This window comes from Phocoena phocoena, chromosome 9 (assembly GCF_963924675.1).
Source record: "Phocoena phocoena chromosome 9, mPhoPho1.1, whole genome shotgun sequence".
NCBI lineage: Eukaryota > Metazoa > Chordata > Mammalia > Artiodactyla > Phocoenidae > Phocoena > Phocoena phocoena.
This window is the reverse complement of record NC_089227.1, coordinates 105,465,783-105,480,708: the sequence shown is the minus strand read 5'-3', so window position 1 is coordinate 105,480,708 and position 14,926 is coordinate 105,465,783. Positions and strand designations below refer to the sequence as shown.

Here is a 14,926-nt window from a genome sequence, read left to right as displayed (position 1 = left end):
ACAGTGGCGCCTGCAGTGTCTCAGTCCTTGGGGAGCATCCCAAGTGGTCCCTGTTTCTCCAGCAGGTACTTCAAGATGAGTAAGTGGGTCTCCTTCCTCTGTGATCCAGGTGCCTTGCAATCAGGCACGTCTGCGCTGGTTTTGAGTCAAGTGAGTCTGCACGAGGGCCCTTTAAGAGCGAATTTCCCATTCTCTGTAGTTCTGTAGTTTTCTTAGATGTATCTCCTGTTGATTTTCAAAGCCAGGTGTTTTGGGGGCTCATCTCTCCTGTGCAGGATCTAGGGGTTGGAGAGCCTCCTTTGGAGCTCGAATCCCTCGCTCCTCAGAGGAGAGATTCATCCCTTTGTGATCCTTGGCGGTTTGTGGATCGCCGTGGCTGTGGGTTTTCTCTTGGCGAGACCAGCTCTCTGCCTTCCTGCCTGTTGATGCTGTCCTGTGCTTTCCTGGTTGCACCCCAAGGAGGACGTGTACTTGTTCCTCTGTTCCACACGCCCTGTGAGCTAGGAGCTCGGAGATGTGACCAGCGTGTCCAGCGTTCAGCAAGAAGCCTTCAGGGGGACAGCGACCTTCTGTGAGGGGGACGCTGCCTCCCTGTGTCTCATCAGCGTCCAGCAGCCCCGACCACGTAACCTTTCTGGCACATTTCACCTTGACTGTTTGGAAAGTGCTCGATCCCCCAACAAGAGGAGCTCACCTCACCCTACCCCACCTCGAGGGAAGCCCTCGCAGGGCTGTACTTTTCTCTGGAGCATGTCTCACAGTCTGACTCACGCATTTGCATGTATTGGATAAATGTTTGTCTCCGCTTGTAGACCGTCAGCTTACGGAAGCCAGCAAACTGTGCTGCTTTTCTCACATTTGCACCCAGGACTCAGCATGTGCCTTGCAGGGTGTTTGCTGAGTGGATGAATGGTGTCATTTGCTCTTCACGTCAACCATGAAAGGTGGTGTTATTGTCAGCCTCGTTTTCCTGATGAGGAAACTGCAGCTTGAGATAGCAGGTGATAGCACTTGTCCCAAAGTCAGGTCACTTAAGGCAAAGTGGATGGAAGCTTTTAAGAACCGTCTAAAATGCAGATTTAAACACAATTTGCTTTATTTCTTGGGCTCATTGGTCCTGGACTCTAACGTTTTAAATGCCATTCAGCTCCAAAGTCTAGCTTTCTCTGACTATTGTGTGCAAAGTTGTGTGCTGAGACTTTAGGGTGAGCAGAGGAGTAGAGAAGGGTCACCTGGGGGCAGGGGTGTCAGCCAGGGCTGGAAGGAGGAAGGGTTCTCTTCTTACATAGTGAAAAAGGACAAGGCAAGAAAAGACCAACCTTCTTCTAAAGCCCCAGAGCTTCCCGGGGTTACCTGTCCAGACCAGTCACAGGCAGGCCATTCCACACCACTCACCCCTGGAAAACTGCCCCTGCCGTTCGGTCTAATATCCTTCAGAACCTCGGGGAGCGTTCAGGTAGATTCAGTGAGCCATGAGCACAGGATCCCTAGGAAGGCGCAAGACACAGCAGCCCTGTCCTCAAAACCCAGTTTCACCTTGAAAGCACCAGCGAGAAAGTCAGAAGGGAGGCCCAGAGGGCCAGGGTGTGTGACCTCCCCGGGGGCGCAGCCCTGGAGAGCTGGCTGTGCCGGGCACCCAACGGGTGTAGCGTGGAAGACAGAGACGTGGGTGACTCAGAAAGTGGCTGCCCTTCTGCAGGACAGTCGAGACCAATTTGTAGCCCTCAGGGCTCATGAAAATCCACCCATCCCTGCTCCCGAATCAGTAAATCAGGCCACTGGCTTCATGTGCATGGCAGATGTTCATTTGGTAAAAACTTAGAAAGGAGACCCTCTTCCTTCATTTATTCGTTATTTACACCGTGTCACCTTTGAAAAAGCTTTAGTTCACATAAAATTAAAAGACCAGTGTGCAGTAGGATAATGGCAAGGGCAAACGGCAAAGTGTGGAGTGTGGGGTTCAGACACGGCTGGTCCAGCTTCTCCTGTTTCGGACACGGTGTCTCGGGTTGTGGCCCAGCTGGCAACGCCCCTCGTTAGAGTGTTGTTCTGTATTCTGTGATCAGTCCTCTATGGAAACCGGAATGTGTAAAGGATTTGTTGTGCTTTTTATCAGTTGTGGAAGTAGTAAATGGTTACCATGCAATACCAGAATAATAGATGTGTAGAAAGAAGAAAACAAGTCACCCTGGATCTCATCACCACCAGGCAGGTGCTGGGAGCGCTGGGGTGCCTTTTGGCGCTCCGTGTGCGTTTGTGAGGCCTGGCACCGCACGGCTGACCCGGGTGTGGGGCCATGCGCAGCTGCTGCTTCTCCTCTGCACGTCCCTGCAGTGCATTCGCCAGGGCTCGTTCTTCCTCCATCGCTGGGTTAAAATTCAGGCAAGTCCCATGAACTCCAGTCGCTCTTAGGTAATAAAAAGCGCGAGGCCACTTTTGTATGGAGAGTTTTAAAAATTGTAGCAAATCCACATTGGTTTGGCTCTGATCATAGATTGAGTTCCTGTCTGCAGAACTGCAGCATGAAGCGTGCACACCTGGGCACCGACCATCCAACCTTTGCCGCGGGGAGGGAGCTCGGCAGTTCTCACATTCAAAGGGCGTTTCCATGAACGGGATCCAAATGCCTTGCTGATTCAGCCCATTTAGTTAATGTAGACGGATTTCAGGGGCTGCCCCGGTAGCCCTTCCTGGGAAGTTTCCTACTGTGGGGTCTGCATTTGCCACCCAGCACGTGTCTAGGCTACTCCCCTGAGTGTGATAACGGTGAGGCTGAGGGTGATGAGTGGTGATGGTGGTGATTATGGTGGTGATGTGTGTGTTTGTACGTGCCTAAACTGTGTACTTTCACGTACACGTGGTGATAAAGGCACTTAGGAGCGAACACTGTTGTGTGTGATTCACATCCTCTTTGTGGAAGCAGATTTGTGGGAGGTTAACTGTACACCATTGCTTATTCTCGAAAGCTTGTAGCATTTGTCTGGGGGACCCTATTAAGACATATAATTTCTGTAGGTCAGGCCTGCAGCGGTTGTTCATGGGAGCTGATCTCCTACTCCAGGCCTTACATATTTGATGTCCTGACATTTCATGTAATTGCTCTGCTAGAGCCCACTTGGCACATTGAAAGCTACTTAAAATGTCATTATAAGCCGGCCGGATCTCGGAATTACATGGTGCGGCAGCCGGAACAGAGCGTCTCACTTTGATGCGTGTGGTATTTGATTGTGCTCTGCGCCACGGTCCCTCCAGTCCACCAGGGCTGGCTACACTCTTTAAAGAGGGTTTCCTCATTTCTCCTCATCTTCGGAGGACTGACAGTGGTGCCTCCGAGCTGACTCACTGTGGTCAGCCGCACTTACGCGGGGGGTGATCGCTGACACGAGTTAATTGCCCTCCTCCTAAGTGGTCAGCCGCTTAGTATCTACCATTGTATACCTGTGGGTTTTTTAGTTATTTTTCACTAATGGTAATCTGAAAAGTTTCTTTTTTGGATGAGAGGAGACAATTTTAGGAATTATATTTTATTGTACCGTTTTGAAGATGGATGTTTCTTATTATAGTTAGAGAGGCCCACGGAAAGTCTCTCCCGTTCTCTGGTCTTTATCTTAAAGAACGTGAGTGTTTTCACGCTGCAGGTCTATTTCTGCTCTTCCCTCCAAATGAGGAGAATAGAGCTGAGGGAGGTTAAGGGAAAGGACATGAGGTAACTGTAGGGAGGGTTTCTCTGAGTTATTAAATGTCAGCACAGATTATTGGAGGAGGGGCACAACTTCCCCTTAGCTATTTGGTTATTAGATGTGGTAGACAGTCTAAACATTTGATTTCGTTTTCTCAATAACCCCTTCAAGTGGGAGTTACTGACCCATCTACACAGACAGACCCCGAGACTGGAGCCTGGGTGTGGCTGGCTGCAGAGCGTACTTTGTCCAGATCGTGACCCCCTGTTTGTGGTGGGTCTTTTAGGATTTCTGGTCTGACTTGCCCTGTGTTTGACCAACATCCTTCCTGCCCTGGGTTGCCTAAAACAAAACATCGCCCGGTGGGATGCTTTGAGGGGCTGCCGAGCGCCTCCACCCCTGCCCAGGCTCCCCCAACGTTGGGAGCTGACCTCACACAGCTCCTCCAGCTTTGCTGTCTGTTGTCACCCACCTGGGCTCTGTTCCGTCCCCTGAACCTCACATCCGGTCCATCTGGACCTGCCATAGAAACACATAGGCTCCCGCCAGCTCTGCCTGCTGCACCGCCATCCCCAGCTGGGTTCCTGCAGGGGCCTCCTCCGGCCTCCCGGCTCTGACCTTGTCTCAAGCCTGCAGGCCTCTTAAAATTGTAAACCAGATGACGACTCACTGCTCAAAACCCAGCAAGGGCTTCTCATCCCACTCAGCAAAAATCCAGGTCCTTTTCATGGTCTGAGACCCTGTAAAGTGCCCCCGACTTTCACACCCCGCTTGTTGCTCCAGGTCACCCACTCTGGCCGCCTTCCTGTCCTTCCAGTGCTCCTGCCCCAGGGCCTTTGCACTTGCTGTGTCCTCTGCCCGCAGAGCGTTTCCTTAAGATAGTCCCTGGGCTCAGGACTTCCCTTCTTTGGGTCTCTGAGCTTTTCTCCGACAATCCTGTCTAACACAGCATCGTCCCTCCCCACTGCCCCATCCTCCACGCTCTGCATTATTGTTCCCACAGCCCCATCACCACCAGACATTGTATGTTTGTTTTTAATTGTTTATTTTCTGTTTCTTCTACTATAGATGAACGTTCCATGGAAGCAAGTGCTTTGCTAACTGCATTATTCCTGCACCTTGACAGGTAGCTGAGCGCAGAAAATGTGCAGGGAACATTTGTGGAAGGAAGGAAAGAACGAAGGGTGGGAGGAGAGTTCCTGCTCTTGATGAGCTCTGCCATTTAGGTTTGAGACCCTCTGGGAGGCCTGAATCCCTCACTGATTATCCACCTCCCTCATGACCTGGAATGTGTGTCTCCCACCCAGGCAGCCTGAGAGCAGCTGTGGGGAGGGACGTGTGTGGGCAAAAAGGTCACAGGGCGGTGACAGACCCTGGCCCCCTGCACAGAGGACAGCACCAGGGCGTCAGCAGATGCGGACCCGGCCACCCACAGGCCAGGCCGTGCCCAGGAGAGTCTGCCTGCTTCAGCCACAGTTCAGTCCGCGGCGACTTGCTACCCAGGGTCTGAACTGTCACCCTGACACCCGTGTGCCCCCATTCGCATGACGGTTCTAGCACAGTAACCCCACTGGTCCTGTTCCTAAATCTGGAATCGGAGAGAAAGTGGACTCTTCGAAGGACGTGTTCTGGACCCCTTGAAACCGGCCAACAGTGCGATTCAGGGGCTTAACTGCAAGGTGGTGAAACATCCTCGCAGGGCACAGTCGGGGCAGGGAGTCCACCTCTTGGACCCTTGTTAGGAGGGACACAGCTCTGCGTTGAGGGTGGTCCAGCGGAGAACAGGAGCAGGTCCTCGGTGAACCAAGGCCCTGGGGAATGGAACGTTCTCCCCAGCTGAATTTCCTGGTTAAGTTTGCGTTCCGCAGAAACACATTTTGGATTCAACACTTGTTAAAAAACGTCTCGTAAATGTACTGATCCATTTCCATTGCCTTAGTCGGTGTCCTGGGACGCCATGGTGGGTTCTGCCATGCTGTGGCCCCTGGCAGGGACCACGCCTGCAGGGGCCAAGCCTCGGCGTCTAGTTTCAGGGCCATTGCGTTTCCTCACCTTTTAGGCCATGGCTGCGACAGTACAGACCCCTGAAAGTTGATGTGTTTTTAATGCTAGAGGCTTAATAAACAGCTAGGTGTTGTTTTCCTTACTGTTTACTCTACCTTAGTTTTTCTCTTTTCTACGAAGCAACATGTATGTGCCCTTTGTCAGCCCAGAAAAGCAGGAATTCTGACGCCGTGTGTGGTTGGGATCCCTCAAACCTTCAGCCTCCCGCCCTGTTCTGTGTCAGGCACGCTTCTCTGTGTTTTTACAATGTTTCTGTTTATGAGGAAGTGAGAAATATTTTTCCAGGTTCACTGCTGGAAGCTATTTATAAGGCAAGCGTTTGGTCCCTAAACGTGTCTACGGGGCTGTGGGGGGAGGGATGCAGGGGGAGGTGGGGATGCAGGGGGGCAGTGCCCTCCCCAGGGGCTCAGGTCGGGGTCAAGGACCACGGAGGCAGCAGCCACAGGGAAGTCATCCGTCTGCATTTCCTTCCACGGGAAGCTGTTTCGAAGTGCAGGTTTTATTACCGTTCAGGTGTGGTGAGACCAACAGATCAGGAGAGGGTTATCGTGAAAAAGGTTGTTTCCCAGAGGCGGGGGCCACCCGGGGAAGCACCAGGCTGGTGACGGGGCAGAGGGAGGGGAGCTGTAGGCAGGGCCTTTCTGTGGGTTTGCAGGAAGGAGCAGGCGAGGCAGCACCGGCTGGTGTGAATAATGTCAGCGGCTCTGGGGCAGAGGGGCAGCCCCTAGTTGTTGGGACCCGGTCCTGGGGTGCGCAGGGCAGGGGGCCAGTCCCCTGGGGGCGGGGCAGGGCTCTGGGTTGGTTGGTTGGCATTTGGAAGCAGCGTCTGCTGTCTGTACATGTGGGCGGCCCCGGGAACACGAGTCTCTCCGGGACCGGCGAGGCCCAGAGGTCAGAGCCTCAGGAGCTCCTGGTTGACACAGAATCAAGGCCGGGGCTGTCACCACCCTGCGGCAAACCTTGTGGGGGACTCGGGGCCACCCCACTGCTCTCCAGCCGGCAGAGCTTTTCCTAGCATCTCCTGCACTGCAGGTCCAGGGTGAGGGACCATCGTAACTCTTTTCTTTTCAATAATATGAAAATGTCTTCCTTCCACTCTCTCGTTTGAAGGATCTTTTCACTGTGTGATCTAGACTTCTGGATTAGACACCTTCTCTTTTAGTGGTTCAAATGCATCCCTCATATGTAAATGATCCAGCGTGTACTTGTGTATCATGTCACGTATGTCATGCTTACAGGGTACTGGGTGTGTCCTGGGGCACCGCCGTCCTGGCCCCGCCTCTGGCCGATTTAACGTCTCCTCTACCTCGGTTTTCTGTGCGGCCTTGTGAACTCGGCTGGGAGCGGCCATCGTGTGGCTCTCCGAGTGCCTCGAATCTCTGAGTTAATGCTCTTCACCGATTTCGGGGCATTTGTGGAGGTTGTTTTCTTTTCTTTGTCCCCTTCTCTCTCTCCTTTCCCTCTCAGACCCAGTCACACTCGTGACGCCTGAAGCTGTGCCACGTTGCCGAGGTGTGGCCAGTCCTTTCTCCCTGTTCCACAGATGAGAATCGTTTCCATCGTTTGTCCTCAAATTCACCAGCTCTTTGTTCTCCATCATCCAATCTGCGGTTAAGCCCATCCAGTGAGCTTTTAAATTTCAAATACTGAACTCTTCGCTTGCAGAATCCCATGTGGCCCTTTTTGCTCCCGTCCCTCTGCTGTGCTCACCGTTGCCGCCCATCTGCATCCTCGTGTCCTCGTTCTAACGCTGTCCCTTGTCTCGGTTTGTCTGTTTCGTGTGTGCCGTCTAGGGGCACGTGTTCAGGCGCTGCTGAAGGACCTGCGGGAGCGCCCGGGCAGCGTGGAGGGTCTGAGCGCCCTCGATGTGGCCGAGGCAGCCCGTGCGATAGCGAGCGCGATGCCAGGCGGGCGCGCGGAAGGGGAGCAGCAGGACGGCGCCGGGAGAGGCGGCGGAGGGCCGAGAGGCCAGGCGGGCCGCTCGGGGGCCACGCGCCACAGAGACGGCGTGCCGGGTGAGTGCCTCCCGGCCGCTCGCCACATGTGCACGTGGTGTGCTGGGCTGCGTTCTTTCTGCTGCGAGGTGGGATTCACGTTAACGACTTGTGTCTGTCTGAACTTTTGCCTCTGAAAGCCTCCTCCGCAGGCTGAGCCTTCCAGAGCACTTACGCTGAAGGGCGAATTGCTCTCTGGAGGAGGGGCCTGTGATGCCTCCGTGTGAGGTTCCGGGTGAGCAAAAACAGGAGTGAGAGAAAGAGGTTTTGTCCGGACTGTGTGAGTGAGTACAATATGGAGGCAAATATTTGAATAATAAAGTCAAAGAGGTTCATTCAAATGTCTGCCTGAGGCTCACACCAGCCTCTGAGGCCGCTCCAGGGAGAAAGCAGAGATCCCCACAGCCAGGCACACGCCCACTGGCGCACACTGACACACACACACACACAGGCACGCTCACATCCCGGCGCATGCACACTCAACGCACACGCTCACACACACATACACCCACTAACGGCCACCAGGGAACCTTGTGCGAGGGCCGAGCAGGGCAGGCCCCGTCTCCCCTGCCTGACCGCTTCTCAAAGCTGCGGAAGCTACATTGAACCATCTAACGCAGTGCACTGCACGCAGGGCACCCAGGAACGTGCCAGGTGAAAGGTGCGTGTCTCTCCCTCCTCTGTGGGTTGGGACGAGGCTTGCCTGGAAGCTGGAAGCATGGCTTGACTGATGCAGGAAAAGATGCTGGGTTGCTACGCGGACGAGATGGTCCCTGTCCCGGGGCTGGGGAGTCTGCTGGGCACGGGAGCCACACACTGAGTCCTGCGTGTGTCTTCCGAGGAGTGGCCGCCACAGGAAGAGAACCGGTTTGGAGGCATCTCGGCATGAGCTGTGTGGGTTCGACACTTCACTTCCCCTTTTTGTAACTGCGCACTGCGCCTGGCTCAGCGGCTCTTCCTTGCTCTGAGCCACCTGAGGATAATACGTGGTTCCCTGGAACTGACACCGGGACTGACTGACTGACTTCGTGTCTGAGTCAGTGTGTCACCGCTCCTCTGTCGTGGACTTTATGGAGCGCCACCTCTGTCCTGTACGCGGAGGTTTTCGTTGTCGTGGGGATGAGACCAGTTTCTCTGTGCCTGGCCTACTCAGTGGTCACCCTGTATGTCCTGTGACCTTCGTGCTGACATGCTGGACCGGGATTTTTTTTTTCTCATCTTTATTGGAGTATAATTGCTTTACAACGGTGTGTTAGTTTCTGCTGTATAACAGAGTGAATCGGTTATACATATGCATATGTTCCCATATCCCCTCCCACTTGCGTCTCCCTCCCACCCTCCCAATCCCACCCCTCCAGGCGGTCACAAAGCACCGAGCTGATCTCCCTGTGCTATGCGGCTGCTTCCCACTAGCTGTCTGCCGTACCTTTGGTAGTGTGTATATGTTGGGCCGGGATTTTGATGAGCTCGTGTCTTTCACAGATAACAGAGTGCGAGACAGCGGTACAGGATTTCACCAGGAGGTAAGATGGGGCGTGTTCGGGTCCTGTGAAACCCAGAGTCACGTTAGTTTTCTTGTCCATAGTTTGCGAACGTACGTGAAATACAAAAAAAAATTTTTCCAGAAAAAGATAGAAAAACCCTCATAATCTCAAATTAATGTTCCTCAGAACCATCCCCCCACCCACCCAGGGAAACGGGAGGATAACACCGCGTGATAAGACTTCACACCCGCTTTGTGTTGTTGAGGTCATCCCGCGTGTCCTGGTTTCTGAGGTGCATTTAACGGACATTCACAGGCTCTGGATCATTTACACCCACGGCGCTGTCCATGGTGGTCGCCACCAGCCATACGTGGCTGCTTGAACTTAAACCCGTTAAGTCCATAAGACTTCAGTTCCCCAGCTGTGCCAGCCGCACGTCCCATGCTCCCTAGTAACTGTGGGGGATGGGGAGACCACTGCTCCTCCGTCGTCGCCAAGGGGCCCCTCGACAGTGCGCTGGCCCAGAGGGTCTGGAAGCGGCCGATGCGTGTGCATGTGTGCGCACACGTCCGCCCGCGGTGGACGACGCCCACCCATGGAGCGCTTTGTTGGTTTTCCCTGTTGAAGAACCTCTGCTCATTTGTATTAGTCTTAAGGATGCAGAAAATCAATCAACCAAAATCAATCAATGAAACTCTATTTTGTGGGTGGAAAAGAAGAATTTCTGGTTAGTACTTCTCTTGTCAGATTATGTTAGTGGTTCCTGGTTCAGTGCCTGTTAGCACGTGGTGAAGAAAACACCAACAATTCTTTGAAATGTCCATCAGAAATAAAAAGTGGAGGGTTGGGCTTCCCTGGTGGCGCAGTGGTTGAGAGTCCGCCTGCCGATGCAGGGGACGCTGGTTCGTGTCCCGGTCCGGGAAGATCCCACATGCCGCGGAGCGTCTGGGCCCATGAGCCATGGCCGCTGGGCCTGCGCATCCGGAGCCTGTGCTCCGCAACGGGAGAGGCCACGGCAGTGAGAGGCCCGCGTACCACAAAAAAAAAAAAAAAAAAAAAAAAGTGGAGGGTTCAGCTATCCGAGTTGCGGAGGGAGCCATGGGGTCTAGGGACACGTTTCCCAATTTGGGACGCAGAGGGAGAGGCCAGCAGAGCTTGGGGTCTCCAGACGACATGCATTCGGCCGGACCCCGAACTTGCCCCGTGTGGCCCACTCCCAGCCCCAGGCTCACGTACGCCAGTGCCCGCTCCCCAGTGCCCGCTCCCCAGTGCCCGCTCCCCCGTGCCCGCTCCCCCGAGGGTCTGGTGCTGATGCCTCTCTGTGACTTGGGGCACATTCTTAAGCTGGTTTCCTTTCTGCCAGGTCAGCCGTTTGGGCGTCAAACTCGGGGACCTCCTGCAGGGTCCTGGGTCTCCATTCCTGCCTGGAGCCCCCCATCTTGCCGGGTCTTTCAAGACGGAGATCAAGAAATCGGAGGACCCTGAGGCCTCCCCGTCTTCAGAGGAGGATCACGTTGGGGTGGAGAACATAAAGAGTCAGACCTACTCCAAGGAGCTGCTGCAAAGGCCGCCGCACCCAGAGCCGGGGCCGGGCGGGCTTGGGGCATCGCAGCTCCGGGCTCCGGCGGCCCCGCAGGAGGACCAGCGCCCTGGCGCCGGGGCCCGGGGACCCCCCGGCCAAGGCCTGCGGCTGGAAGTCCAACCTCCCCAGGAGGAGTACGGCTACATTGTGACGGAAAACGAGTGAGTGGGAGCTTTTCATCTCTCCGTGGGTGAGATCCTGGCCCTGCGCAGGCTGGGGAAACGCTTTCATATTTTTCCCCATCTTCACCTGGAGGTGGAGGGTGGGCATCCCTGGTCTTGCAGGTGTGGGAGGGCAGCCAGGAACCAGCCATCCCCCGACCCCGTGTTCTGGACCGGGAACCCGAGCTTGAGGGTGATTCTCCACCAAATAAACCCCAAACAAAACCCTGCCCGGCTCCTTGGTCCTGGCGCCATCGCCTGCAGCTCCGACCACAGGGTGCCTGTTGGAGCTGGAGCCGGGGTGTCTCAGGCAGGATGGGTGGTGCAAGGGGCGCCCCGGGCAGCCCACGTTGGCTAGAACTCCAGAAGCTTCAAGTCGTCCGTATACTAGGGTATGAGTCACTCTTCCGAGGGAAAAACGTGCCGCACACCATGGAGTGTTCTGTCCTCCCCTTAATTTTGTGCTGAGCATAACAACGGACAGAATCAATGTCACGTGCCCAGCAAGTGACAAGTGGTCGGCATTGTTCTTCGGGTCATCTCACTAATGAACCTGACGTTTGACGCTTTGTAACGGTGCGTTTTCTTCAAGGAATGGAAGTGGGGATTCCAAGGGAAATCACGTGTGTCTGGCTGCATGCACGGGCGTGCGTGTGTGTGCAGGTGTGCGCTGGCGCGTGTGCAGGTGTGCACACACGTCCACCCGCGGTTTTGCGTCTGCGTCATACTGTGCCTCTGGTCAGGCTCGAGTGTGCTTCAGTGGTCACTCCCCGCGGGGAGGGGCTCCGTCTCTCCCGCTGGCTCCGCGGCCTCTGCGCTCTCACCTCCGCGCGTGTTCACCGTCGCTGCACCGCACACGGCAAACGCCGCCTGTACCACAGACACAGACCCCGTGTCAGGGCCCCGTGAAAATGAAGATGGCGTTCTCGCCTGGGTTTGGAGGCATCCACAGCACTGATGCCCCGTTCCTCCAGCCTTTCCATGAAGATGCGCCTGCCCGTTCCGGCCTCCACACCTCCGGGCCGTGTTCCTCGCACTCTGTCTGCCTTGAGCCCCTTTGCTCAGAACTGGAACTCCCGCTGGGTGTGTCAGAGTCACACGTGACACAGCGCGCACGGGGGCCTGGATGGTGCTGTTGACTCAGACCCTTCCAGCAGCCTGCTGCCCGGTCTGACCTGTGCCGTGGGTTTTCCCTTTCTCAGCAAACGTTGCTGTCGTGTGTGTGTGTGTGACATGTATGTGTATTGTATGTTTCTGTGTATGTGTGTAGCCTGTATGTGTCTGTGTGTGTCTGTGTTGTGTGTATATTTGTGTATGTGTGCATGTGTGTATACACGGGTGCACATGTATGTGTGTGTAGGATGTGTGTGTCTGGCTGTGTGTTGGGTGTGTAGTATGTACGTGTCCCTGTGTGTGTGTGTATGTGTGCGTCTCTGTGTCGTGTGTGTGTGCGTGGTCACTGGAGGGACCCCTGTGCAGCTGCTCTGAGCACCTTTCCTCCTGCCAGGATGTCCTGATGCCAAGGGCTGGTCCCCGGCACAGGGTACGGGGCTGCTCCTGTCTGGGGCCCGGGGCTTAGCTGTGCACACAGGAGACTGAGGCCCCGTGAAAGTGCTGGGAAAGGATTCTGATCGTTGGGAAGACTTTTCGAGTCCGCGTGAACAACGGAGAACAGAGGACGATGAACTTTAGAGCAGGACCATCCAGGCCTACCGTCCTCAGCATCACAGGAAACCCAGCGTGAGTGGACGACGCCTGGAAGGAGACCCATCTCGTCGGGTGTCTCCTCCTGTTCTTGCTGACTTTCCTGTAATACGAAGCCACTTCTGAGCGTTTCTTCTCTGCATCCAGAGTTCATTTTCCTGAGGGCTTTAACTTGGCCTCACCTTTGGGGCCTGAACACTCACCTGCTACAAGCACGGGTTAAAGAAAAGGATCATTATCTTATCTTGGCCGATTTCCCGTTTTCTCTTTTGCCGTTTCCGTCAGATGGAAGATCTGTGGTGCGGCCGACAGGCTTATGTCCAGAACTCCCTGTGTATCACAGGGGAGACATGCTCCAGAAGCTTCTCCCACCCTCCCTCCACGGATGGACGGAGGTTTCTGCCTCTGTTGTCAGATTAACTGGTAACTTGGGATTCTCTGGGGCAAGATTTCACCAGATCTCAGTTTAAGCCTTAATGGATCAACTATTTACGGACAAGAATCCGACACTATTCTTTTCTTCTCTTTTTTTTAGAAAAAGGACTTTTGTATGCTTGGTTCTTCCTGAAAGGAAAAGGAGCATGCCGTCTCCTCCTGACATTGGCAGGGATGACGTGGCTGGCCTCGCTCGTACATTTCCTGATGGATGGGGCTGTAGTTTAATCCTTTGCCACTTGCATTTTCATCCTCTTTACAAACTGGATGGATTATTCAAGATGCATGAAGGGCAGGGCAGCCATCCCGGGTCCTCCAAGGACAACTTAAAAGTAATTTCAAGTTAGGTTGACAGGAGGTGACCACAGGATGGAGGCTGCATGTGAAGCAGAGGGGACTGCTCACCTGTCAGCAGAGGCCAAACCGCCTTTACAGCTGAAAACCTGGGAGCTTTGAGGTGCGCTGGGCAGGGATGCCCCCCTAAGGAGACGAGCCCTCGTGTCCTGCGGGGACCTGTTCCTGTACCAGGGTCGTCCGAGCCGCGCAGACCGAGTTTGCGGAAGTAAACCCACGGCGTGAGCCTGAGCTGCGGCCCCCGTGCCCTCACGGGTCACCTGGAGCCCCCAAGGTGGGGCGGAGCCCGGGTCCCACTGGTGGCTGCTCCCTGGGGCTCGGTGCAGAGGCCGCCTTGGGGTGGGAATCCCACAGCGGCAGATGACCCGGGTCGTGGCGGCGGGGCGCGGACACGCATGGGGGGGCGCGCTCACCAGATCGGGGCGTCAGCCGCAGCGCTCGCCGCGGGGAGGCCGCCCCCGGGGAGAAGCGGAGCAAAGGCTGTGGGTCGGGGGAGGCTGTCAGGAGGGCGCCGAGGGGCGTCGGGCCGCGCGCTGCGCCCCCCCTCCTCCGGGCAAGGGTAAGGCCTGGGCAGTGGAGTCCGGAGGAAGGGGCCCCTTTGGGCGAGGCCTCGGGAGCGTGTGCCGCCCCAGGCCCGTGCACCAGGCTGCCCTGCCGGGCCAGGTGCCGTCCTTCTCCTCTCAGACACCTGCCGCTCGAGCCCTCAGGGAAGCCTGCCCGCCCTCCGCCACCCCTCACCACGGTGGGAGAGCCGCCAGCGCCGGCAGCCGGGGGGGCGGGAAGGGGGGCTCCGCTCAGCCGCGGGAGGGGGGTGTCCAGCCCTGGTCTCCCTCCACCCTCCACCCCGACCCGCCCCGCCCCGCCCGAGCAGCCCCTCAGAGCTCACGTGGCTGCTTCTGTGCTCGTGGGCAGCCAGGAGCGGGTCCTGCCCATCTCTGCGGTTTCTCCCTCCCTTGCTGGAGAAGGGAGACCTCCAGAATGTCGGGGGGCGGTTCTGTGTATACGTGGCAGTGCGGACTGTAGTTACTCGGCGCCACTCTCGGGCCATGTCTCGATGACGTGTTCAGGTGTGGCCGCATCTCTGTGCGGAACCCTTCCTGGACAGCCCTCCCATGACACCATCCATCCTTTCGTTTGTTTGTCTTAAAAGACGGTCTTTGGTGTGATGGGTTTACTATCACTTAAGATTGGTGGGGGAGGGGGGGTGCCTTAAGGAGTGAAAATAATCATTTTTTGTGTATTAAAAAATGGTAAGAAAAAGAAGCAAAAAATATCCCAAATCTAAAATTCTTGACTGCGTAGTTGGTAGTTCTGGGAACTGTCAGTGAGAAGAACGGTGAACAGTGGTCTTCAAGCCCCAGGGGGTGGCCCAGTTCTGACTTGTCTGTTCCCTGCCGGCCCTTCTGGACTTGGCGCCCCAGCTGTGAAATGGGACGAGTGTTGAGGACCCACAATGAACGAGACACAG

At 55.7% G+C, this 14,926-nt stretch overlaps 1 protein-coding gene across 1 annotated transcript in view; it reads left to right on the top strand.

The window, feature by feature from the left end:
• PTPRN2 (protein tyrosine phosphatase receptor type N2) overlaps positions 1–14,926 on the top strand; it is a 523,279-nt gene that overhangs the window by 79,232 nt on the left and 429,121 nt on the right. The window contains exons 8-10 of the mRNA XM_065883635.1: positions 7,538–7,759; positions 9,152–9,261; positions 10,586–10,965. Of these exons, the coding sequence (XP_065739707.1) occupies positions 7,538–7,759; positions 9,152–9,261; positions 10,586–10,965 (712 nt within the window). The remainder of the gene's footprint in view (positions 1–7,537; positions 7,760–9,151; positions 9,262–10,585; positions 10,966–14,926) is intronic.